This window comes from Brienomyrus brachyistius, unplaced genomic scaffold (genome assembly GCF_023856365.1).
Source record: "Brienomyrus brachyistius isolate T26 unplaced genomic scaffold, BBRACH_0.4 scaffold37, whole genome shotgun sequence".
NCBI lineage: Eukaryota > Metazoa > Chordata > Actinopteri > Osteoglossiformes > Mormyridae > Brienomyrus > Brienomyrus brachyistius.
Genome location: NW_026042312.1, coordinates 2,614,670 through 2,641,212, shown reverse-complemented (window position 1 = coordinate 2,641,212; position 26,543 = coordinate 2,614,670). Strand labels below are relative to the sequence as shown.

The 26,543-nt window shown below is 42.8% G+C and overlaps 2 protein-coding genes across 4 annotated transcripts in view; one reads left to right on the top strand and one right to left on the bottom strand.

Moving 5' to 3' along the window:
- Positions 1 to 26,543, top strand: part of LOC125722196 (uncharacterized) — a 240,263-nt gene that overhangs the window by 95,729 nt on the left and 117,991 nt on the right. The window lies entirely within an intron of this gene.
- LOC125722182 (serine/threonine-protein kinase pim-1-like) lies at positions 15,243 to 17,333 on the bottom strand. The gene is made up of 6 exons (XM_048998368.1): positions 17,192 to 17,333; positions 16,649 to 16,743; positions 16,459 to 16,503; positions 15,997 to 16,375; positions 15,656 to 15,832; positions 15,243 to 15,557 (listed from the first exon to the last, which is right to left on the bottom strand). Exons 1-6 carry the CDS (start codon positions 17,292 to 17,294, stop codon positions 15,460 to 15,462), a joined length of 897 nt encoding a protein of 298 aa, XP_048854325.1. The 5' UTR covers positions 17,295 to 17,333; the 3' UTR covers positions 15,243 to 15,459.

Sequence of the window (26,543 nt, the reverse complement as noted above, 5' to 3'; positions counted from 1 at the left end):
GGAAATTTTGCAGATTTAGTAAAAGCAGTGAAGTCCTCTCTCCTTGCTGGAGACTATGGAAGAGAATACAAATGACTTTTTTTTTATTTATTTTTTTATAATAATATAGCGCCCCTCCCACAAACACAACGGAAATGTTGGCGGTTCCGCTCATTCCGATCTCATACACAAAAATGCAAAACACCAATTAGAAATTCACCAAATTCTTTATAGATTACCAGAAAAACATATAGCAATCTTGTTTACTGGGTCTGTGGTATTTTAAGACCTTTGAACTCTGGATTTAAGGACTACTAGTCATTTTAAAAAATATTTAAGGCCTTAATTTTGGAAAATCCAATGTAACATTTTTTAAGAATCTGCAGATACCCTGCTCTTATACATTAAAGACGAGGGTTTATATGAATAAAAAGACGCACATGAAGACTGTAATCTCAAGTGATCAACAGTAAACCTTCCATAATGATATAACGGTATTTAACACCTTTGTAAGATAGAGATGATGTTTCAGACAAAGCTGGAGAAAGTCAGGCAAAATCTTTCACTTTTACCTTTTTATTTAGATCATTCAACAACAAACAACAACAAATTTATTTTTATATAGCGCATTATCACAACATTACATTGTCTCAAAGCGCTTTACAGTATCCTCACCCAAAGCCCCCAGTGAGTAAGCCATAGGCGACAGTGGCAAGGAAAAACTCCCTAGAAGGAAGAAACCTTGAGAGGGACCAGACTCAAAGGGGAAGCCCATCCTCCAGGGGCCGGCAGGGATAGTCAAATAGAGAGAGGAGAGCAAGGAAGATAAGCCAATGCCGAAGCCGAGTCTTCTTCCAATTGCCAGGCAACCAGAGGTAAGGCAGCGGGTCATACATGGAAGATCAGAACGGCGAGCTGGATGCAGGGACGTCACTGGTGGTGGTCGGGTGTGCTGGATATCTTGATAGATTGAGGTCTCCAGGCATCACCCCCAGGAGGAGTAGGGGAAATAAAATGTACAATTAGGCATAGTAGAGGAGGCTATTGGCAGTGCTAAAAGCTAGGTGAGTACAATATGAAGTGCAATCTGCAAGCTCCGGCAGATATGGCTATGGCAGCATCAGTAGGAGGGAGAGGCAAGTGGGAATGCCGGCATGGGGAGTCCCTGAAATGTCAGCACTCCAGTTCCACAAGAGATTGCAAAGCTAGAGTGACAGCACTGACAATCCAGTTCATCCAAAGCCAATGGCACCGATCCCCACCCAGCTCTACACCTCACACTACAGGTCTGACTGGGAGTGAAGAGTTAGCTAGGGCTAGAACTAGTGTCCCTATACGCTAAACTAAACAGGTGTGTTTTTAGTCTGGACTTGAATATTGAGAGTGAACCTGAAACCCGCACATCCGGTGGAAGACCATTCCACAGCAGAGGAGCTTTGTAGGAGAAAGCTCTGCAGCCTGCCGTAGCTCTTTCTACCCTAGGCACTAACAGATATCCCATGGCTTGAGAGCGAAGCAAGCGTGGAGGGTTGTATGTGGTCAGCAGTTCACTAAGGTATTCTGGTGCAAGGCCATTTAGTGCTTTATAAGTTAATAGCAGTATTTTATAGTCAGTTCGAGACTTAACTGGCAGCCAATGAAGAGAGGATAAGACCGGTGTAATATGATCAAATTTTTTAGTGTTTGTTAGAACTCTGGCTGCAGCATTCTGTACCATCTGAAGTTTATGCAAGGATCCAGACGGGCAACCCGATAGGAGGGCATTACAGTAATCCAGTCTGGAACTTACGAAGGCATGTATTAGTTTTTCTGCATCATTATATGAGAGCATCTTACGAAGCTTGGCTATGTTCCGTAGATGATAAAACGCAGTTCTAGTAATACTTCTTATGTGAGCATCAAAGCATAGATCTGAATCGACAAGAACGCCAAGATTTCTAACTACCATGTTAGGTTGTGTAGGAAGGTTACCAACGTTGAGGTGGTGGAACTTATTTCTAGCAGCCTTGGGACCAATTACCAGAACTTCTGTTTTTTCTGTGTTTAACATAAGGAAATTTTTTGCCATCCAGCACTGGATATCTAATAGACAGTCTTCTAACCGAGATAGCAGTGATATATCATCAGGGTTAACAGATATGTACAACTGTGTATCATCTGCATAACAATGAAACCCAATACCATGATTTCTAATAATGTTACCAAGCTCTTGACTTGATAGGTTATTCAGATTATTTTCTACAGATTAGCATGAAGTCTCTCCTGTATTGAATTTGGTACAAAATTGTTGCTAATTTTCACGGAGCACGACGACGCAGAAATACATAGAGGAAATAGTCAATGAATCAGATCTGAGAGACAGTGTAATTTCTGACCAATCAGAAATGAGTGGGCCAGGCTGCCCGTGGGCCTGGCCGTCTTGCATCCTGTAATGAAGCACTCTTTGCTAGGTTTGCTAAAGCTAAACTTTAGCGGTGCGCCCTTATCCAACCTCCAACCTTGGATAAGGTGAGATGCTTTTATTGTCACTGTGAAAATACAATGAGATGTCATTTGGAGCAAGCCTGTAGACGCCATAGTAAGCATAAAACTACAGACTAACACTTACAGAGTATAAATACAGATAAAATACATTAAAAAGCTAAAGATACATACACCAAAAATAAAAAAGAATAAAAATAAAGAAAAAATTCTGGGGCTAGAAGCAAAGAAACCAGTATTACACAACAAAAGCGTAGCATTGAAAAGCTCCGGGCTGCTGTTTCTGCATGCACTGCCATTTTGGTTTTTGGCTTTGTTTACGTTGGAGTGGATGAGTCAGATGGCTGAAGATAGATTACAACACTGCCATCTAGCGGTCAGGGGTTTAAATGCCAACAGAAAATGGAAAAAGTCTGACAAATTTTTGAGCTGATTAGCTGTGAATTTTGTAAAACAGCAGAGGCGGTTGGCTGGAGATGCACTAATAATCGGCTTGCAGGTAGTAGAACAATGACCAGCTGAGTCTTTCCTCAGTGTTTCTACTTTAAAGAGCAAAGGGTATCATAACACACTTTAGAGTACTTGGTGCTTCACTCATTCTTCTATCTTGGTGCCATGTTTCACCATCTCTATCAGTGTCATCAGCATCAGTGAAAAGGTATCTGGGATGCTGACCTTAGAAGCAGAGTTTCAAAGAAGAGCTGAGGAAAGGGGGGCAAAACTGGGCCAAGAGTAAGATGACAAAGTTTAAGAAAACCTCTGAACACTAGGGGACAAGAGCCTTAATGAAGGAAAGATCAGCAATTTGCTGTGAAGCACTTAAACGTGGCATAAGAAAAGAGAGACAACATAGCAGAGAATGGTTTCAATCCATTGACCGCTGGGTTATGGGCCCAGCACACTTCCTCTGCGCCACTCTGCTGCATAGTTGGGGCTGTGTGAGTTTTTTCTTAGTGTGTCCACTTTAAACAGCAAAGGGGCTCTGGACACACATAATGGTACTTAGTGCTTCTTTTCAGAGACCCCTAGGTTATAAAGCCCCTGTGAGATGCAGCATGAGCCTTCCTCAAGCGATGCCTAATTTAAGCATGACAAGCAGGTAAAAGCTGTTGGCAATAGACAAAGTGAGACCCAGCAGAGGACATGGCCGTTCTAAGCCTCAGACCTGGTATGGTGATGAAGCTTCCTGTTACACTTTCTACTGCCTTGGTTCATCGCAACAATCAATATGATAAAGAGAAGGAGTCATCTTAGGTGGGACTAAAACCCACCCCCCCCACTTTGGAATCCCCAGTACATAATGGGGAGCGGGGGGGCATAATGAATTCTGAAGGTCCCCGTAGCCCTCAGCCCACTGGGAAGATGCCCAGTACGGAAATGACAGATGCTAAAATAGATGCTAAAGACTCAAATGGCCTAATTGTCAGTGTTTGTTATAGACACCTAATGTAGCTGCAGAGGAAAGCAGAATGTTGTATGACGACATCAGGATTATGAGTAATAAAAATGATGTGGTGGTTATGGGTGATTTTAATTTACCAGGGATACAGTGGGACACAGTCTCTGGCTCTTCTGTAAATGAACTGGAGATGGTGGAAGTGGTACAGGATTGTTTTTTTACTCAGTTTGTTAACATCCCTACCAGGGGAGATGCCATTCTTGATCTTGTTCTCTTTAATAACCAGGACAGGATTGGAAAATTAGAGGTTTTAGAACCACTGGACAGTAGTGATCATAACATGGTTAAATTTCAGGCTAATTTTCGTGTCAGAAGAGCAAAATCCAAAAGAAAAAAGTATATTGTGAGGAAGGCAAACTTTAATGGTATGAGACTGAAAGCTAAGAATGACATTAAAAGTTTCTTCCAATGTTTTATCTCCAAAAAAGCTCTAAAAGCTGAAATCACCTATTTACAGGATAGTAAGGACTTTATAATTGAAAATGAAATTGATATAGTAAATGAATTTAATGATTATTGTACATGGGTGTTCACGGTAGAGAACACAAATAACTCACCACCATTTAGATTAATTGAATTATTAGTTTTCCAGACGTCCTTAAGCTCAAAGCTACAGGGTTTTTACAAACTGTATCAGCCTGAATATAATTGCTAGAATATAAAGTGCAATACAAATACAATTTATTATTATTATTATTATTATTATTATTATTATTATTATTCTCAATGGAGCAGTGATCGAAGGACACCGGCAGATGTTGTGGCAGGTTGATTCTCCTGAGAACCCTCAGGAATTACAGTCTTTGCTGCACCTTCCTGATCAAGCAAATTCTGTTATTTGTCCAGGTGAGGGCCTCCGATATGTATGTGCCGAGGAACCTGAATGTTGACACCCTCTCCACAACTTCCCCATTTATCACCAGAGGCTGGTGACCCACCCTTTTCTACTAAAATCAATGATGAGTTCCTTTGTTTTCTTCACTTTCCAAGTGAAGACAGGAGTCCGACAGGGGTGCTTGTTATCCCCGTTCCTCTTCCTCATCGCTATCAAGTGGATCATGAAGACATCCACCAGTGAATGCAGAAATGGAATCCAGTGAACCTTGTGGAGCCAATTGGAAGACCTAGACTTTGCAGACGATCTCGCGCTTCTCTCCCACAGTCAACAGCAGATGGAAGAGAAGATCAATGTGCTGGCAACCACATCATCACAGGTTGGACTCAACATCCACACAGAGAAGACCAAGATTCTTAAGACCAACTCCAACAGCAACAACTCAGTCACGGTGAATGGAAGTTCCCTGGTGGAGGTACAGTCCTTCACCTACCTGGGCAGCATCATCGACCAGCAGGGTGGAACAGATACAGACGTCAAGGCAAGGATCGGCAAAGCAAGAGCCGCCTTCATCCAGCTCAAGAACATCTGGGCTTCCAGAGAACTGACCTTGACCACCAAGATCCGACTGTTCGATTCCAATGTGAAGTCAGTATTGTTGTACCGGGCCGAAACCTGGAGGAAACCAAAACCAACATCCGAAGAATCCAGACGTTCATCAACACCTGTCTCAGAAAGATTCTCCGCATCCGCTGGCCAGACACCATCAGTAACACCAACCTATGGGAAAAGACCTACCAACCTTCAGTAGAAGCAGAAATCTGGAAGAGAAGATGGGGATGGATAGGGCATACCCTCCGCAAACCACAAACCAACATCACCAGACAGGCTCTCAGATGAAACCCCCAAGGCAAGCGGAAGAGAGGCCGTCCAAGAAACTCCTGGAGACGAGACCTCGAGGCAGAAATGACAAGGATGGGCTACACCTGGAGTCAACTAGAAAGAATGGCCCAGGACAGAAACCTCTGGAGATCTGCCTTTGGCGGCCCATACCCCGGAAGGGGTGGAGGGCGAAAATGAAAAAAAAAAAAATTATGTTATTATGGTCTGTTTTGATAATGGCACTACTGTGCAGGTTTTTAAACAGGCAGGAACAGAGCACAGTGACAGAGATGTATTAAAGGTGTTTGTGAAAACCCCAGCCAGCTCCACAGCACAGTCTCTTAGCACCCGCCCTGGGATGCCATCAGGACCAGCTGCTTTCCGTATGTTGACACTGCGAAGTGTCCGTTCTACATCAGTACTCTGCAGGATGAGCTCCTGCCTGTTGATGGCTGCTGCTGGGGCCGTAACAGTCTCTGTAGCCACCCTCTCATGGTGGCCGAAGAAGTGATCGAGCTCTTCGGCCAAAGGAACACTGTTGCCGGTAGATAAGTTGATACTGCTGTTTTGGTCTGTGATGTGCCGTATCCCTTGCCATCCGCGCCTGGGATCGGAGCTGCAGAAGTGGCTCTCAACCCGCCTTCTATAGGTCGCCTTTGCGTCTCTGACGCCCCTCCTCAGCTCCGACCTGGCAATGCTGTATTGTTGTGGTCACCCGACCTAAAGGCCATGTTACGCCTCTTTAGCAGAAGACAAACATCTTTGGTCATCCATGGCTTGTTGTTGGGAAAGATACAACTTTGTTTTGTGCTGGTGACAATGACCATGCAGTATTTTATATAGTGAAGAACAGTGGAGGTGTACGTGTTGATGTTAGCATCCTCGAATATGGACCAGTCAGTGTGGTCAAAACAATCCTGCAGCTGTGCAGATGCTCCCTCTGGCCACCCTCGTCTTACTCTAGGAGCTGGTTTCACCATGTTAATGAGTGGTCTATATGCTGGAGTTACATACAGGGAGATGTGGTCAGACTGGCCAAAATGAGGGAAAGCTGATACTGTAAAACCCTGCTTGATATTACTGTACACATGGTCTGCAGTGTCAGCTCCTCTTGTACGACACTGAACATGCTGGTACAATTTGGGGAGCACAGTCTTCAGATTCGCTTTGGTTAAAATCACCTGCTATTATACGCACCCCTGGCAGATGGGCACTCTGTTGCTTTCTAATAGGAGTTAGCAAGTAGCCCAGAGCTATAGCAGTGTTAGCTTGAGGGGGATATTAACAGCAGCGATCATAACAACCGAGTATTCCCTTGGTAGGTAAAAGGGGCGACACTTTACAATCAAATCCAGGGAGTAATGAGTGTCAGTGATTTTAGCGTCTGTGCACCAGCTGTTATTTGTGTATACACACAGTCCACCTCCTCTGCTCTTACCGGAGTCGATCGCCCTGTTGGCGCGTGTATAGTGCGTCCGGGTAGCTGGATAGCCTCCTCCGGGATTGTCGAACCGAGCCACGTCCTCACAAACACCATAAAATACCTAAGAACGGGAAGCGCTTTACGGAGTGCCGAGCCGCTGTGTGTGCACGCACCGCCATCTTCGGATATCCTAAGAAATGTGCTTCAGTCGTGTGTAGTCTGTGTGCAGACGAGGAAACAAAGGCACAGTAATAGGAGATAGTTGACTCATATACAGAAATGTGCTTTTGTAGGGGGATCCACACACAGTCACCAGACAGGACAGAGGGGCTCATCTGCTTCTCTCTGTACCAATAGTACCAATAGTACCAATGACTTGCCACTGGGTGGCGTCCATTTACAAAACCAAGCAGAAACTCCAGCAAGCGCCAGGATCGTCTCCCAACATTGATTCAGCTGCGGGATGGGGCACCCTGTCAAATCATCACACTTTCGGACCTCATCATCATGGATTTTAACGAAACTTGGCAGCTGATTTGGTCACATGAGTAACTCATGAAACTGAAATTGGGCGTGTCTGGGATCAATATTGGGGGAGATTTAAGCAAACAAAGTTTTAACTTATTTTTTTTGGGGGGAGGGGGGGCTATGACTTTGACTGGCTATATTTACCTTGTCCAGCTCTATAGATTGACCAAATTATATGCCATCCCATATGAATAATTACTATGTAATAACTGATTAAAGTAGTAAAATTCAATAACAAAAAAAAATCTCTTTTTCAAAATTGATACATTTTTACTAAAGCTAGATCAAAATGTCATGAACATCTCCAGAAAATGTGGCCTTTGGTTTTTAAGGTGTTGCTGAGAGATCATGATGTAAACGTAGCGTCACATGGTTTCATATCACTAATGGGCCTTTTTAATGGCAGCCAAACTGACATGGAATAGTATAACAAGCAGAGGTGTAAGTAACAGCATTAGTTAAGGTTTCTGTCACGCCCGGCTCGTCCGCTCCTCGTGTGTGCCACGCCCCCTGATTACCCACGTGTGCTTCCGTGATCGTCTCCTGCTGTGTCCGCTTCCTTTGATTAGTCTTTGTGTATTTAAGTCCTGGTCTGACCTGTTCCCCTTGTCCGTCATTGTAGTTAGTTGTGGTTTGGTGATGGTAGTCTTGTTTCCTGTTCCAAGTCCCCGTTCCACAATAAACCCCAGCTTCGCCCCGATACCTGCCTGTTTGCCTGCTCTGTACCAGCCAACCCACACGATCACCGCTTACCTCCGCCGTGGTCGTGACAGTTACAAATATGCTACAATGGAATTTAATGGAAGCTTCATTAATGTCATTGCAGACACCTGTACTTGCCACACCACTGAAAAGGCCCACATGGCTAGTAAATATGGATAATTAATGCCCTGCATTCATCAGAGGTGTGCAAATCGGTCCAGTGTAAGTGCACACTTACGGATTCACTCAACTCTGCAAGCACCAAAGGTTACGTTGCGGCTGCATATGATGATGATTGGTGGCTAGGATGTGTAGAAGAAGCTATGCCCAGCACTGGAGAGTTGAGACTGAGCTTTATACATCTTCATAGACCATCTCCATCCTATTCATTCCCATGCCATCCTGACAGACTTGTTATGGATCATCAGGATGTGCTTTTAGTAGCTGAACCTGTGACAGCAACAGGGTGGACATTTTCACAATTTCAAGCAAAGACACAATAGCTGCATCAAAGGCTCTGATAGACTGTAAAGTGAGAGCATAGCAATTGTTTATTACATTCCCACATTCCCTTTAAACAGTACTGCTTGTATGTAACTTATGCATTTGTGGAAGTAAAATTGGACATTGGTAGCCCGGGAGGGGAGGCATATTGGGTCTGTTATGTCTTAGGCAAGAAGAGATTGTTTTGAATACTGTGTGACCTCGCTTCGCGATAGCTGCCTGCAGTAAGTTCCGCAGACCCTGAAGAAAGCTCTTTTACTGTAGGCCTAATTCTCTTTTTTTCAGTTACTTTGGCAACATTGTCATTTTATTCATTTTTAATAGTCATTTAAAACTTAGCAATTTAAATTATATTTCCAGAGCTAGTTCTGGCAATAGTAGACGTCATGAAAAAAGATAACCCCGTACCATGCATTGATCACTAACTGCTATTCTGCTACTGCTAACAGCATTGTCAGGAATTGTGGTTTTGATACACACTTCAGATGAGTAATGATATCTCAGCAATAACTCAAAAACCAAAGACCAAATTTTCTGGACATTATGACATAAGTAATTATGGAAAACCAATGAATTCGTTCCCAGACCCAAAAATTTACACCTAAATATGTTTTTTTTTTTTTTGCATTTGAGCACAAAATGAACAGGATAAAACAAGAAGAGCATATACTAAACACATCTAAGCACATTTATCAAAGCAGTAATTTGTAAAGTAAGAAAATAAATCTATCCAAACAATGTGTAAAGTTAAAAACAAGCCAATGTCACCTTTTTGATAAACCCAGACACAGCACTACTACCTTGAGTCATACTAAGGGTTTGTATTTATTGTAGGAACAAAAGCAAAACATTTAAAGAAATGAGAAAGAAAAATTGAGTGTACAATATGAGAAAAAAGATGCACAAATAACACTTACAGTAGTAATAAAAAAAATTAGAAAAATACACTTACCTTGTCCAAGACTTAATCTGCATATTTGTCATGCCCGGCTCGTCAGATCCTCGTGTGTGCCACGCCCCCTGATTATCCACGTGTGTGCCACGCCCCCTGATTATCCACGTGTGCTTCCCTGATCTTGCCCAGCTGTGTCCGATTATTTTCGCCCAGCCTTGTCTATTTCAGTCCATGTCTTGCCTTGGTTTTCGTCCATCGATTGATGTTAGTCGGTGTGAGTACTAGTGTTCTGTCCCGTGCTCCCCACAGCCTTAATGTTAGTCGGTGTGAGTACTAGTGTTCTGTCCCGCTCTCCCCCCAGCCTTAATAAATACCCGTTTTCCCCGACTTTCGTCTCCTTACCTGCTTCCTGCCCGCTTTGCTGCCCGTTCGCTTACCGCGCCTTAACCGCGGCCCCTGACAATATTCGAAGCTAGAGGATTTTTTTCCGGGGGGAGAAGAGGGGGTTATATTTTGGAAGGAAAATTTCCTTCCATGATGACTGAAGGTTCATTGTTTATGTTTATTATTTCTCCGTATTCGTTAATTTGTTTGTAAATCACAAACTTTTAGGTTGTAACATTTGTACAACTATTGCGTAACTTTTTGGTGAGCAATGGCTACCAAAATGATATAAAGTTCAGTGTATTACCTGATATTTTCAATAAAAAAGCCAACAAACGATGCTATCACAGCGCATGCGAGGCTGAGACTGAAGCGTTACCCTTTGTTTCCGCTGAGAGGCGTGCTGTGTGACTCATTTCCCCATGCGTACAAGTTATTTTAGGTCGGCATTCACAGTTTGACTTCTGAGATTCAGATTGAGTTCTAGGTAATTTTTTTTTAACTGGTTTGTTCGATTTTTTAAGAAATTTGAGTTCTAATGAGTTCAAATACTGAGATAACACTGTATAGGTTTTTTTGTTACTGAATTTTTAATATGTTAATCGGTTATTACATAGGAGGTGGCATGGCGGTGCAGTGGTTAGCACTGTTGCCTCACACCTCTGGGACCCGCCTGGGTTACATGTGTGAGGAGTTTGCATGTTCTCCCCATGTCATTGTGGGGTTTCCTCCAGGGACTTCTGTTTCCCCCCACAGTCCATAAACATGCTGAGGCTAGTTGGAAATGCTAAATTGGGGGCAGCCGATGATTTTCTGCGCTGTCTTGATCTCTTTCTCCTCCAGTCTGCCTTAGTGCAGCGGGAAAGTCATACTGTGATACAGTATGTTAGAATGCTCTCAATGGTGGAGCAGTAGAAGGTCACCAGCAGCTTCTCACTGATGTTGTTCTTCCTGAGCACTCTCAGGAAATGCAGATGCTGCTGGGCCTTGATGGCAACTGTGATGTTTTCAGTCCAGGAGAGGTCAGAAGAGATTGTGGTGCCCAGGAAGGTAAAGGTGTGGACCCTCTCCACGCAGTCGCCCTTGATGTGGAGGGGAAGTGGATCCGGGAAGTGGGCCGGTCTGCAGTCAGAGGTGTACAGGGTGTAGAGTAGTGGGCTTAGCACACAGCCTTGTGGGGAGCCTGTACTCAGTGCCCGGGTGGAGGAGAGATGGGGTCCAAGTCTTACTATCTGGGGCCGACTTGTGAGGAAGTCCTTGATCCAGGAGCAGGTGAGTGGGGGGAGTCCCAGGTTGTGCAATTTGGAGATCAGGATGTCGGGGATGATGGTATTAAAGGTAGAGCTGAGGTCGATGAAGAGCATTCTGTAGCTCTCCCGATGGTCTAGGTGGCTCAGTGCGATGTGAAGGGTGATCGCTATGGCATCCTCAGTTGACCTGTTCGTTCTGCAGGCAAACTGATAGGGGTCAAAAGATGCAGGGAGGTGGGTTTTGATGTGGTTTAGGAATTATTAGCTCAGGTAAATTTTTATATCTCCACCAATATGTTTTGAAATTAATTAACTTTTAATTAATTATTATTTAATGCTGATTATTAACCAATTGTTATGCCGAATGGTCGGCTCCTCCAAACTCAATTGCGAATCCCCGATATCTGTTAATGTGAGACTTAAATGGGATTCATTAATAACCAGTATCGCTTAATAACCTGGGTTAGAAGGCTCGTCCAGCGAGCTGCGTCACCAGGTAATGTAAACGATCGGTAGCGAAGCTCCCCTCACGGCCGATGAGAGAGAGTCTCGCGATATTTCAGGCGAGTTTTGAGGTTTCAGAGCGTAGTAGCCAGATCGCACAGAGGCAGGGACTATTGTGAGCACTCAATGACGGAGACTGAAGTTGTGTAAAAAGACATGCATTTATTCCTACTACTAACATAAGACAGACATTACACCTAACAAACAATAAACATGAAATAACGGAAAAGACACAAACGATGTAATCATGAAAATGCAGTGACCAGATTTAAAATGATTAACCTGAAAAGGGAAAAACTGTTCTGCAAAGCAAGCAGTTTGTAGGAATATAAACCTAAAGGAATATAGCAGGTGAATAGGACAGTTTAGGTTGTTAGAAAAGAAAGGAAGTTGGTTTACTTGGATGCAGGAAAGAGGGAGGTCTTTGCAGTTGGTTGCAGTGGCTGATGAGCTGATGGGTGATGGCTCTCAGGGAGGCGCGGTGTTTGCAGCGGTTGTTGGAGTGGAGTCCCTCCGGTTCTTTCTTCTGGTGAAGCTTGGGCTGAGTTGCAGTTCTTTGGGTCTTCACCGACGGGCTTCAAGAACGCTGCTTGTTTCTCCTTTTTCTTCCCTTTTTCTCCGCTTTTTCTCCGCTGCTTTGTTCTGAGATGCCAGGTTTTATAGCATAAGGTTCGTGATTAGGAGTGACCAGGAATTCGAGTCCTGGACCAATGGCTGACCATCCATTTGACAGGCTTTCGGAAGGGGGTCGGTATCAGTCCTTTTGGGATTTATGACCAGACTGACTTCTCTGGTAATGGTGATTTTCATGAGGCTGGTGTAACTTTTGATTTATCCACTTTTGTGGTAACCATTGACCAAATTTGGAAACTGGAGTGATTTTCCTTCGGTTTGATACCAAACATGCCGTACCAGCCCAGCGGTTCACACCAAATACCATCTGTGATGATTAATTAATGATTACTTATATTATGCTATTATGTTATGTTCTATTACTCACACCAGTATATGGTACAGGTGGTTTAGGTTGTACCTCAACAGATATTACCCTTTATACAGACATTATATGACATATTCTCATGTCATAAGCACATCTTACCCTTAGATAGGCATGGTAGAATACAAAGATCAGATAAGGGTTGCCGAGGAATGTGGCAAAGAAAAAGGGGGGGAGAAGGTTTGTCAAACAAAGAAAAAGAATCTCCAAAAGTTAAGACACATTCGAACATAACCTGTACATATCTGTATATTAAGACTAGTAGTCAAGAGTAAATACATATACAGATATACAAAAGCCAAACTTAAAAGAAACTTTCTTTGGGGTGTTGGTCTGTTCGGTGAGTGGTATGTAAGGCAGGATGTCTGGGGAGGGGGTTGTGTGCCAAGTCGAGGGACCCCTGTCCTTGGGGTCCACTCTGCTGTCTGTAGGTCGTTAAAACTTTGAGCAATAAAAGTTGGAGTGCTGGCCTTCCTTGTTATCTGTGTGTGTGGGGTCACAAACCCTCCTTTGGGGCCTAGGTCGATGTGTGCCTTCTCGTACCAGGGTAGGCCTTGTCTCAGGCCACCTGGAATTTAAGCTTTGTGATATGTGCATGTGTGATCCTACAGTGGTTTAGGACCAGCCCCTCTAAACACTGATGATGGGTGTTAGTGCGACTGGTCGGAAGTCATTTAGACTATGTGTGACTGATTTTTTGGGTACCGGGATGATGGTGGCGGACTTCAGACAGGCTGAGATGGTGGCATGTGTCAGAGATAGATTGAAGATGATGGTGAAGACCTGTGAGAGCTGGTCAGCACAGGCTCTGAGTACTTTCCTGGGAACACCATCAGGTCCAGTGGCTTTCCTGGGGTTCAGCCTGCTGAGGAGCTGAGAAAGTACTTCTTCGGGCCATGTGATGTTGGTCTTAATCAATCTTAATGTTTGTATAAACATGATCTAATATGTTCTCCCCTCTGGTCGGGTACTTTACATGCTGACAGAGCTTAGGCAGAACGGACTTTAAGTTTGCCTGATTAAAGTCACCAGCTATGATGTGTACGCCATCAGGCTGAGCCTGTTGTAGCTTATTAATGGTGTCTGACAACAAAGAGAGAGCTATGGTAACGTTAGCATTGGGTAGTAAGTCACAACTGTGATTAGCACGACTGTTAACTCTCTCGGTAAGTAAAAAGGACGGCATTTAATAGAGATGGACTCTAGGTCCGGTAAACAGTGTGTATGTATGGTTAAACTATCTTTAGACCAATGTTTATGTACGTGAATGCACAGACAGCCTCCTCTGCTCTTACTGGAGTCTTTCTTTCTGTCCCAGTAGTGCATGGTGCGGCCCTCTAGTTGTACGGCTGCGTCCGGGGATCAGTGGGTGAAGCCAGGTTTCGATATTATTGAAACACAGCAGTCGCAAACGTAGCGATTCCCCTCCATAAGAACTTCCAGCTTGTCCATTTTGTGGATAATGGATCTCGCGTTGCTGATGTACATATTCGGGAGAGGTGGTTTGTGGGGGTCTTTCCACAGTCTCGCTAGCAAGCCGGAGCGACATCCCCGCTTATGCTTACGCTCACGTCTCCGGCTGCCGGTGGCGATAACAATTCACAGAGCACCCGGAGGTCTCGCTATCTCGTTTGGAAAGTTGTAAGAGCGGCGAGGCTCCTCTGTGATTTTTTGTTGCGTGCTGAGGCCCATGGCCAGTACCTCCTGACGGCCGTATCGCTTTGGATACGCACAGATGCGTGACAAACAAAGAAGTAGCACTAAACATGAAGAGCCACAAGCCACTGCGACTGTGCGCGCCACCATCTTCAGCATCATCATAAAGGTGCATTCGACAGGGAATTTTCATTAATGGTGCCCCACAGGTCCAGAAGGTAAGTGCTCTTCTGGCAATATGTGTGATCTGAGTGGTTCCAGAAGAACTGCAGTGAAGAACTGCTCCCACAAGCTGGAGCAGAAGTGTGACATCCTTCTGCTCAGCATGATATAGCAAATGCTAAGCTATGCAGAGAATTGTTCTGATGAAATGTGCTGACCAAATGAGAAACAGAGGCTGGTGTGGCGAAATCATGCAACATAATCTCTTTCCAGACAAGTACAGAATTATTAACACTTAGTGTTTCTTATGCATAGCAACATTAGCTTTAGCTTACACAACCTTTAAGACATTGAGGCCAAGCATGAGAGACAGAATGAAGGTGTTTGCAGCAAGAATGACCTTGGCTCTAAGGCAGGTGCAAAGCCATTGTTGTGCAAATCATTGTAGCTGTTACAGAATGTGGTGCTCAGCAAAGGTTCTACTTGTAAAATATAACAGACTCCGACTCTCAATCAATCATGCTCATCCGAAGTAAGGTATCGAACACGTATCTCCCCAAGATGTCTGGATTCCCTCTGGCCCAACCATTGTTTTAATTCAGGTCAAATCATTATGATATGACTTGGATATTCGGGGAACCAGGATATTGTGCATCAACTAACCACTGTTACCAAGAAATCAGAACAAATGAGAAACACCTATATAGAGCATTTGTGAAAGTAAATCTTTTATTTGACAGTTGCGCATTATTTAAGATGATCATGATTACAGAAGGTTAACAAAACAATATTTTCTTGTTTGACCTTCAGGTCAGCAGTCACGTCTGCTGCAGCCATGGATGGACCTGAATCTCCTCCAATGTCAGCCTATCCGCCACCTTACGCCTCAGGCACCGGCGAATCAGACTGCAGCAGTCTGTTGGAGAATAGATTGGCAGAGTCAGAGAGTTAGTCAGAAAAAGAACACTCCCTGTCAGGAGACTCTAGTCGTGGGACAAAAAGTAAGCAGCTCACCAGGAGAGACCCATGAGGGGAATATCAAGCAGCCTGAGATGATTGCCCTCTTGTTGCGGAAGGGCAAGTAGCCGCACACTAGCTCATAAAGTGTGAGGCCTACAGACCAGACCGTGGTGGGGCCAGCTAGGTACTCCCCACTCAGGAACAGCTCTGGGGGAGCAAAGTCTTCTGTTCCTGAAATAACAAGGCAAATGACTTACTGCAATGAGTTAGGTTAGGACCGAAGAATACACATCCAACTCCACTGCAGGGAGTTATCACAGGTCCAGGTTACCTGCTACTTGCTGTTAAAAACAGGGGTTAGTTTGACAGGTTTTTAATTAGCCTCCCTTACTGACCTGAATATTCCACATAGGGGGTGTCCTTCCATTTGTCTCCACAGCCAAAATCAATTAGTTTAACCTCCAAAGTGTCCGTCCTGATTAACAGATTCTCTGTTTTGAGGTCGCGATGGAAGACGCCTGAGTCCTGGCAGTGACGCAAAGCCTGGAGCACCTGGACCAGCACGTGCCTTGCAACATCTTCTGAGAGGTAGCCCCCTTTGCTATCGCAGAATTCGTACAGATCCTGGCATGGATCCGGCCTTTCCAGGATCATAATGTAATCTTCTGGTCCACTGAACCAGTCCATGAGCTTCAGCACGTTGGCACAAGATGACTCATGGCTGACGAGCATCATTAGCGCCACTTCCAATGGGATGGGCCCGTCAAGTCCAGGCTATGAATGGGAGGGCAGGGTGTACATATATTAAGGCAGAAATTCTTGCAAATAAACCAAGCTCCATGAATGAAAACACTTACCAGTTCTAGCTCCTCGTCATCCTTTCGGGCATGTTTGATGGCCACCTAGAGGGAAAAAATTTTTACAAATTTAGTGTAGTATATATTGAGAAAACATAGGCTTTTACAGCTGCATCTAACAGGTATAATAAAAGGGATCTCTGGAGAGATATAGCTATGCATGTCATGACTACACCATTTGGAGACTTACTGGGAAGCCATCGGCCTTGCGAGTGCCGGCATACACGGCTCCATAACCACCCTCTCCCAGTAGCTCCCCCTGGTGGTACAGGTCCTCCAAATGTTCTACAACATTAAGCAGGTACACTTCAGAAAGAGTCCACACAGCATTTTCTATACGATAACACAGTTGCAGAAACTTCACTACTAACTTTAAATACCGTGCATTAATATTTCTTTATTGCATGCCTACCCTGAACTTGGTCTGTTCATTCAGTATTATCTTTAGTGTGCCTATTACATGCTACAGTCAGAATAGGCTCAGGTTCAGAATCAAAGCAGCCACAATATTGAATCAATTTGGGTACATGTTTGTTTACAAAAAACATTCAGTGGCAATTTTTATCAATTAATGAATTAATTATTGCTTTAATTTATTTGTTTAATCTATAGGTCCAGTACATTGTTTACATCTGTTCTTGCAGCAAGCCTTATTAAAAAGATTTACATTGCTTTCTTAATAATAAATAAGTTATGTGTAATTTTCATGAACTATCAAAGCCAGTCGTCCAACCTTTGCGAGGCCCTTTAAACCGCAAATCGCCTTCCGTACTCTCTCTCCTTTTCTTGGGAGGAGATTCACAGTCAGAGTCGGAACGTGATCGTTTGACACCCATCGTTTCTCAAAGCAGGACGCAAATGAAAGTTTTATAGCTGCGCAGGATAGGTGAGCGTCATTCGAATATTGTAGATTCTAGAACCACTGACGTCATCATGCACGGGCTTTCCTGGGCTGCAGCCCAGAGCCCCCCCCCTTGCAAAATCTAAAAAAATATATTTGATGATATTATTTTGCAGTAATATAATTAATTGTTAATTTGCATATTCTCCCCTGTCTACGTGTTTTTTTCATGGTTAGAGTTGTTTTTTATTTTTTTTTAACAATATACAAACATAATGCAAGATGCATAACACATACAAACTACACTTTAAAGAACGAGCAGTACACATCCTTTCTCATTTGCAAAGCATTCTTCAAGGCATTATATAAATTGATAGTTTTTACAGCTTTTCGGTAAGTCATTGACAGGTGACGTCACTCGCTAAAGGCGCAGTGTATTGTGGGTCGAATCGCCATTTTGGATGTATATAACTCAAGTGGCAGCATTTGCTTGTGGCATTATTCTTTTTAAGATGGGACACTTATGCTGTGTGAAAGGCTGTCATACTAAGTGACATGGCAGAAATGGCAGAAAGGTGTAGCACCGCATGACATTTTTTCGGTTTCCCACTTGGAAAAGGGGATACGGACAGCAGGTAGCGGAGATAACGAAGAGGCGTCGGGTGGCCTGTGTCGCAGCGGTGAGAGGAAAGGAGATCACTGTCAACACGATATCTCCCTTAATGCGTGTTTGCTCTCGGCATATTCATAAAGGCAAGCAAGATGTTTTTTTGTATTTGTATTATTACTGAATATGCATTTTTTTGTCTTCTGAAGTATTTTCACATTAATTAAACTACGCTAGCAAGCTAGCCTAACTACAGAGGGTGCAGAAATTGGTTAATCTGTTCGTGTTAAATTAGCGTTACAGAGTGAATGCTTTTTAAAGACAAAAGTAAACAGCAAAATTGTAATGACACGTTTGTCAGTGCATGTATGTGTATATTCGCGTGCGTGGATTATAAGACACAGTTCAGGATAAGGCTGTCACTGCTGTCCACTGACAAACCAATGCCCAACTATAGTTTAAGTTTAGAAACATTTGCAAGTACGGTTTCTAACGTTTCACATGATGTCTGGAAGGAGCTGTATAAACTCATTGTATATCGAGCCTGTATTCTACTTGGCAATTAACCTTATTGGTCATATTTAAAATAAAATATATGTCCAATGATATTTTTGTGGTGTTCTTGACTCTCTTCCTTTCGTAAACACCTAAATTACTAGTGTGTTTTCGTAATGAAAATTGATTATTACTGATTACATAAAACATTACATTTTTGTGTAGAAAAAAAACACTGAATATCAAGTTTAACCAAATGTGTTTACATCCACGATACTCTAAAAATGGCGAATGGGGGCGTGTCAGACAGTGCAGACACGTGACTGACCAAGACCCAAAGGGATGGATGAATAATTGTTACTCTGTTCTCTAATAAGCCATGGTTCTTTCGTTCTAAAGCTAAAAGTATCTCCGACTAGTACACCAAAAATCAGGAAGTGACCAGGAATCTGCCATTGCGGTTCTGTTCAGCTACAACTAAGGCCACTTTAAAAAAAAAATGGTTCTCCTTTTTTTTTGGAGGGGGTGGGTCAGGCGGGCGGGATTTTTTATTTATTTTTTTTTTACAAATTTTGATTGACTGTTTGGACTTTCAAATATGTAAGAAAATACATATTTGAAAATACATACCGAAGAGAGCAGACCTACTTAGTACACCTCCTCAGTTCTTCCAGTTTGTTGCGTTTCAAATATATTAAATGTAGGAAAATACAAGAATGTAAATTCCTTGATCCATGTGTATCTCATAAATGCCTTCCCAACTATTGATTTGGATACTTTATGTTGATGTTTCATTCGTGAATATAAAAATGATACTATTTGAAACTAATATTCTGTTTGTCATTCCCATTCTAAATGAACAACCAAGATTTTAAAATATATATCTAGAAAGAAAGTGTATTAAAACATGTTAAAACACGAGGAATTTACAAAATACAGGAACCTGAATGGTTGAACGAGGAAATGCAACTCTACAAACAAGTACTTAAGAACATGTACCACATCACTTCCCCAGATTTAAATCTTTGCACCAGCCCATCTCAGGTAGAGACAAATTTAGGTTCATGAAACCATTCCAAGACTAGGATTACACAATGTGGATCAATCGTCGATGTGGAATGCGCGGGAAATTCAAATTTCATAATTCTTGGGCATTTTCCATGCGATTTTTACGAAATAAAAAAAAATAAAAAATTCGGGTCGGAGGCATTTTTGCGGGTCGGGAGGGGACGAGAACCATTTTTTTTTAAAGTGGCCTAAACTGTTAAACCCATCACATACTAAAAGCAGTCTAATGTTTCTGGCTCAGTCATAAACAGTTTATCTGGTTTGGGAGAAAAATTAACAAAAATGACAGAGGAGGAGAAAAGTGAACAAGAGCAGATCACCGAAAGCCAGTCGTATTCTGCTAAATGGAAATACACTGGAAACCACTTGTAATGATCATGTTTGTCTGGGTGAAATTGATCATTATATGCGGCTGGTCTTTAATATTGTCTTTTTCCTTCTTTATGTCTCAGGCAGATTACCATATAATTCCATTTGTATATTTATTACATGAATATAAGGACAGAGTCACTATTTACTCACTATTTGTGAGTGAGAGTGAATGGTGTGTGAGTGTGCCCTGCAATGGGCTGGCCCCCCATCCTGGGTTGTTCCCTGCCTCTGGCCCATTGCTTCCGGGATAGGCTCCGGACCCCCCGCGACCCAGTAGGGTAAGCGGTTTGGAAAATGGATGGATGGATGGATGGATGGATCTAGCTTAATGAAAGTGTAAAAATTACTCACCATAGATAATCATACATTTTTATTTAAAAATGTAAAAATATAAAGTGTCCCCAACGAACATACAGTTATTGCACATATGAAATTTAAAGGTGAAGCCGGTGCATACCTGAATCATACCGCTGAATAAGAAATTCTGATTGGAATTATACTGTAATAACTATCAGCATCCATTGATATAAAAAAAAATATTTTGCCATATCTCTCAGAACTAGGAGAGGACAGCCAAGGCTGACCAGTTGGGGGCGCTAGGGCACTGTCCTTCCTGCTGGAAAGGATATTTGATTTTAATAATCTGTAACTGCTGATTTTAACTATTTGTGTGTTTTAAATGCACGATAGCGTTAAATTCATAAAATATAAATTATCGTGTTTGGGGGGAGCTTCATGTTCATCCCCTCTCTCTTAAAATCTCTTCTGGGGCACTAAAGAAAACGGCCAGTCAATGCAGCAGCGCGCCTAATGGCTGACACAAGATATGCACATAGCAACATGAATTCAGCCAATCATGGGTAATGGCCACAATCCACTCACCTACAGTAGAGGGGAGCTTCTCCAACTGCGGTCGTCTATCACCTCATGGCCGGCAGTTGCTCTTCCTCCGGAGTTTCGCCTGAGGAAAAGAGGTAGGCGAGGAGGTGTACGCTCCAAGCTGAGGAGGAGACCCTTCAGACCACCGCTACTGCCCATCATACTGGCCAATGTATGTTCACTCCAGAATAAAATGGACTTATTGCATGCCAAGTGTCGGGTGGAGCGGTATCACCTATGTTATTGCCCTGACTGAAACCTGGCTTGATGACACCATCTCAGACTCTGAGGTTAGTCTCTCTAATTTTATGATCTGGCGGACTGACAGGACGTCTCAGTCAGGTAATAAGTGGGGTGGTAGGGTCGGCATATTTGTCAACGAGCGGTGGTACACGAATATTAAAGTACACCGTATTGTTTGTACACCTGACAGAGATGCTGATTCTATCTGTACGCCCCTTCTACCTTCCGTGGGAATTCCCTACTGTAGTAATTAGCTGTGTCTACATTCCACCAAGCGCCAACACCAAGGCAGCGGCGGAGCTAGTGTGTGAGGACGCCAGCTCCATGACGGCAAGATATCCCGACGCCCCGGAGTTACTGCGAGTGATTTTAAAAACTGTAATCTTAACGCTGTTTTGCTATCTTTTTATCAGTATGTGGACTAAGAAGCTTAATACTCTGGACTTATGGTACAGTAAGATCTCTGATGCCTTCATCGCGCGTGTACATCCTCCACTTGGCCACTCTGACCACAATGTTGTCCTCCTGCTACCTCACTGCAAACCAGAACTGAAGCGCATTAAACTGCATGTGCACCTGGCCACCCTCTGGTCGGAGGAGGCAATTGAATGACTATAAGGTTCACTTGCATGTACAGATTGGGACATTTTCCAGGGTGATCAAAACCATAAAGTTTCTGTAATTACAGACTACATCAAGTTTGTATTTATTCCACTATTCCCACCAGTACTGTCTGGAGATATTCTACCTACAGACCCAGTATCACTTCCCATGTTAAGCACAGCTTGAAGGAAAAACACAAAGAATTTCTATGCAAGGACTGGTCGTCTGTCCAGTCACTCAGTAGACAAGTAAAGAATGAGATAATCAATGCCAAACTCAAATATAAGAATAGACTGGAGCAGGAGTTCAGTACAATGAACATCAAACAGGCCTTTTGGTTACACACTGGTCAAATACCCTACCATGACCTTCATCCCATAGGCACTGATCTTACAACTTTTGCTGACTCCTTAAACTCCTTCTATACAATGTTCGATAAGCAGGACTACTCTGCTGTCTGTGAGGAGCTGCTCAATGGCCTTCCCTCTGATGATCCTACAAACCCTCCCTTTACTGTAGAGGACGTGAGGCAGCAGCTAAGCAGATGCAAAGCTGGCCAGGCCGCCGGGCCTGATCGTGTACCAGCTAAAGTTTTGAAGCTATTCGCCACAGAACAAGCTCCCATCCTTCATTCCATCTTCTGGAACTCGTATAGATTGGTGACCATTCCTGCAATTTGAAAAACTTCTACCATCGTCCCGGGTGCTAAGAAGCCTCGTCCCTCTGAGCTAAATCATTACCGGCCAGTAGCACTCACATCGATAATAATGAAATGCCTAAAGAAAATTATACTTCATATCATCCAGCCAGCTGTCAGACCGCAGCTGGACTCATACCAGTTTGCCTCCTGGGTGAAGAGCAGAACAGAGGGTACTGTAGTATGTCTCCTCCACTCCCTTCTCCAACACCTTGAATCTCCAGGCACCTTCGCTACTGTCCTCTTCATTAACTCCAGTTAAGCTTTTAATATCATTCAACGCCACCAGATGCTCAAGAAGCTTCTTCAATTGAACATATCCCCATCTCTCATCCGTTGGGTCCATAATTTCCTCAGCAATAGACCACAGATTGTAAGGATAGGCACAGCCAGATCAGCAACTGTGATCAACAACACTGGACCCCCTCAAGGGTGTGTCCTCAGCCCCTTCCTCTTTACACTCTATACCAATGACTGCATTATTTTTCTAACTTTTTCAGTGTGAGATGAAGCTACTTCAGAAAATGTACATTTTTTCTAACCCTTTTCACAAATATTTACAAGGGCTGCCAATAATTGTGGAGGGCGCAGTAGCTTCTCTAGCTATATTTTTATCAGTGAGCTCCCTTGCCTGCAAGTTTTCTTTTACATATTCTGCAACACCACCTCCCTTCCTGCTTATCTGGTCCCTACTATGTAAATGATTCTCACTGACTGAACAACATTGAAATAATTGCTGTAATCATGTTACAGTTTACTATGAAATGTTTCTGTGCAACTGGTCAGCAAAAGAAATGGGTGTGCAGAGGCCTAACAGTGAGGATACATAAAGACCACCATCCTCAGCCTTAGCAAGTGGTCCATCAACGTCAAGCGGATGACAGTGAACAGCAAACCCCAGTTCTGCCAACCATAGTTACCCCATCAGCTTGGAGGGAATCAGTGGCTGAGGGAATGCGGAAATCCACGGGGAGAAAGGACCCATTCTCTGTGCCTGAGTACGAGATCCACCACTGGTCCGGAGTGAGATACTGGTCACGAGAGGCAAAGAAGACACCTGTAAATGAAAAATCCATTCTGGACCTTTGTAATGCCCTGCAGTCGTTTACTCTCTCTTGAGGGGGAGCATTATAGATTTCTAAGGCTAACAAGATGTCCAACACCCAGAATTGCATTTAAACCTTTAAAATTATAAAATAAATTCAGTCTGATATTGTGTCAGCCAAATAGTGTCATCAATATGCATCATAAATAAAACGCATAGCTTATGGTGGACCTAAATTTTCCAAACAAACCAGAAATCATATGAATCATGTCAGTGCACTTCGTACTGAATTGCACTGCTATAGTGATGTATGCAGGGTTTCATCTATTCCCTTACATAGTCATGTGTGACGTATTGCTGTAATGCAATTATTTCTTTATTAACTTCCCATTCATTTGTGTTCCTGCCACTCTATAGCTAAGTACAAACATTAAATGCCAAAGGCATAGCGGAAACTCGATGAGCGCATTTGAGATCCATGGATGGATGTCATCTTCTCCTCGACTGTGAGTGTTAATGTCTCAGCCCCAAGATGCATTTTACCATAGATTACACAGATCCATTCATGTCACTTTTGCAGGCTTGCTTATAATTTGCTGAGCTTCCATTGTGAGTCAAGTGTCCCGGTCATAAGCTCAGGTCTGCCGGTTGCCCCACTGGCCAAACGCCCACAGCCCTGACTTTCTGAGCTGGATATCGTGGTTTTAAGTCCCATCTGGGGTGATTCTTTTTTTACTTTTCCCTGCTGCCTTCTGCTTTGTGATATAATAAATATTGCAATAAGTTTCTTCTTCATTTTCAATTAATCAAACTGTATGAAAACTATATTTGCAGCAATTACAGCTTTGCAGTCCTTTGCCATTAGAGCTGTCCGTTTATGACAATATTAGGGGAAATTTCAATCCTGCTATTCCCAGAGGTGGGACTGGCTTGGTATTTTCTCTGACCTCACGGTGAAGCTGGTCTCACATGAGCTTGATAGGCTGGAGATGTGATGATTCTGTAGGCCAGTCAAGCAGGACAATTCTCTGGATTCCTCATCTTTCACCAGTGTGCTTTGAATCAGCCTTGCTGCTTGATAGAAGTGCTGATCACAGAGGGTGGCATGAGTTGTAAAACAGAGCGGTAACCTTGCTGGTTCATTGCACCTTATACTCTGTGTAAATCACCCACCTTACCAGCACCAAAGCAGTCCCATACCATTTTACTCCCTCTGCCATGCTAGACAGAAGCATGGCAGCTATTCTTTGAAGTTGTGCTTCTAAGGCCAGCATATAAGTTGTATTTTCCCTGTTGAAAAAAACACTGGTAGAGATGGTACGAGGCACTGAAGGTTTGAGCCTTTTTAACCATTGTATTGAAAACTGGTTCACTACTCGAAGACACAGTGCACATGGGTGACATTTCGTGGTGAAAGTATCACTCCTGATTATATATATATATATATATATATACAGGTATGAATGCATTTGACTGTTCATGTGTGTGTGTGTGTGTGTGTGTGTGTGTGTGCAAACTGACAGACAGCGTGCAAAGGCTCTTAATTTGGATATGTTTGTGAAACGTTCTGCTGCACAGCACAACAAAGAAAAACAACTGGTCAGTGATAATGAAAAGTACAATCAGCATTGTTTTAACCATGAGAGTCCAAATGCTTAGATAAATTGTCACTTTTTCAGTGTAAGTATGCTCCTGAGCTCCACGATTCTGAATGATAGTCAGTTTCTCACTGAACCTCCATGCCACTCTGTTAAAATCTCTTGCCACCCCATGTAAAATTTTCTAGATCCACCACTGTGCCAGAGCTAAGACTTAAGAATCTTGAGTATTATTTCAACATAAACTTTGCTTGGGTGCTTCATACTTTAAATTAAATATAAATTATGGCAACGTGCAAAACTATTAAGCAAAATGCAACATATTTGTTTTTCATTTACATAATTATATATGTTGATTATGATTCTTTTTAGTTCCACAGTACATGCAGATACTAAAATCCAAGCATGTACTCTTAGGTTAATTGCTATCAGTTTATATAAAGATTTATAGAAATTTCAGTCAGAGACTAGCTTCTGATATAGAAAGAATGTTTTAATTTTTTTTGGCCGTGGAATAGTTTTTCAGTGCTGCATGTAGTTTCTCTTTATTGTTTGAATAGGGCACACTTACACATCAACAAGTGCAGTGGCAGTTGTGATGTTCTCGCATATGAGAAAATACACGGACAACTTTTATTAAAGAAAACGAAAGGCTTTACTCTCCATACTCCAGTCAATTGCATGCATAGGCCTACTGCCGCATCTCACTTTGCCAACTTCCGCTTTCGTGCGGCTCAGGAGGGTCTGGCTGCAGAACACTGGAAAGGGGTCCACAGCTCAAGGGGACCACCAGAGGACAGATGGAGTGGAACCGGGAACCAAGGGATTTGCCAGTGACTGGCACTCACTGTTGTTTTCGACTACAATAAAAACAGCTGTACTGGCTAAATAATGAGCATACAAAAGGAAAAAAAGACATGGATAGGAATAAAAAAGTAATTAAAAATAGAAAAACAACTGAAGAGTCATTCACACTGAACACGCGTCTCTGCTCTCAGGACGATGATCCTGCCAACTGCGCCAGACTGCGACAGACCGAACTACAAAACTGTAGACTCAGTGGACAGCTGACTACGCCACCCTAGGAATTTCATCCAGCTTTCCATTGAGACTACAGTTTTGCAGTCTGTTCTGCCAGACAATGTATTAAAAAGTGCAGTGTTATACATGACACTGTAATTAGTTCAATTCAAGAGATGTACAATCAAGTTATAATAGTGTGATTATCATAATCACACAAATATATGAATTCCTCTGATACTGAATTAAACAACCCTTTATGCTGTCCCTTATGTGAATTAGTAAAAATGTCCACACCTCTTTCACCATAGCCAACCATTCTCTCCATAGTCATATGCAATTCCAATTCCCCCTTTTATTTATTTTATGGCAGACAAACAGCAGTGTTTCCCCTATCATTATATTAGGGTGCCCCCCGCAGAAGGTCAAGTTAATCTTATTTTATTACATTTTCTATATAGCGTCAGATCACAGCAGAAGTTATTTACTGTAAGGTTACCTTTACTATAGAAGAGCTCTATATCATTGTCATTTTAATAAACAGATTAAATAGCCTTTTGTTATTTATCTTATTTGCACAACACCTTGTCATTTTTGTCTCTATACCAGAGGTGCCC

Bases quoted from the DNA above. Each gene is read 5' to 3' on its own strand.
- LOC125722182 (XM_048998368.1), bottom strand. From the start codon at position 17,294: ATGGGTGTCAAACGATCACGTTCCGACTCTGACTGTGAATCTCCTCCC. The intron at 16,744-17,191 runs GTTGGACGACTG...TTAATGTTGTAG, and splicing joins GTTTAAAGGGCCTCGCAAAG to AACATTTGGAGGACCTGTAC. The intron at 16,376-16,458 runs GTAAGTGTTTTC...TCCCATTCATAG, and splicing joins ATGACGAGGAGCTAGAACTG to CCTGGACTTGACGGGCCCAT.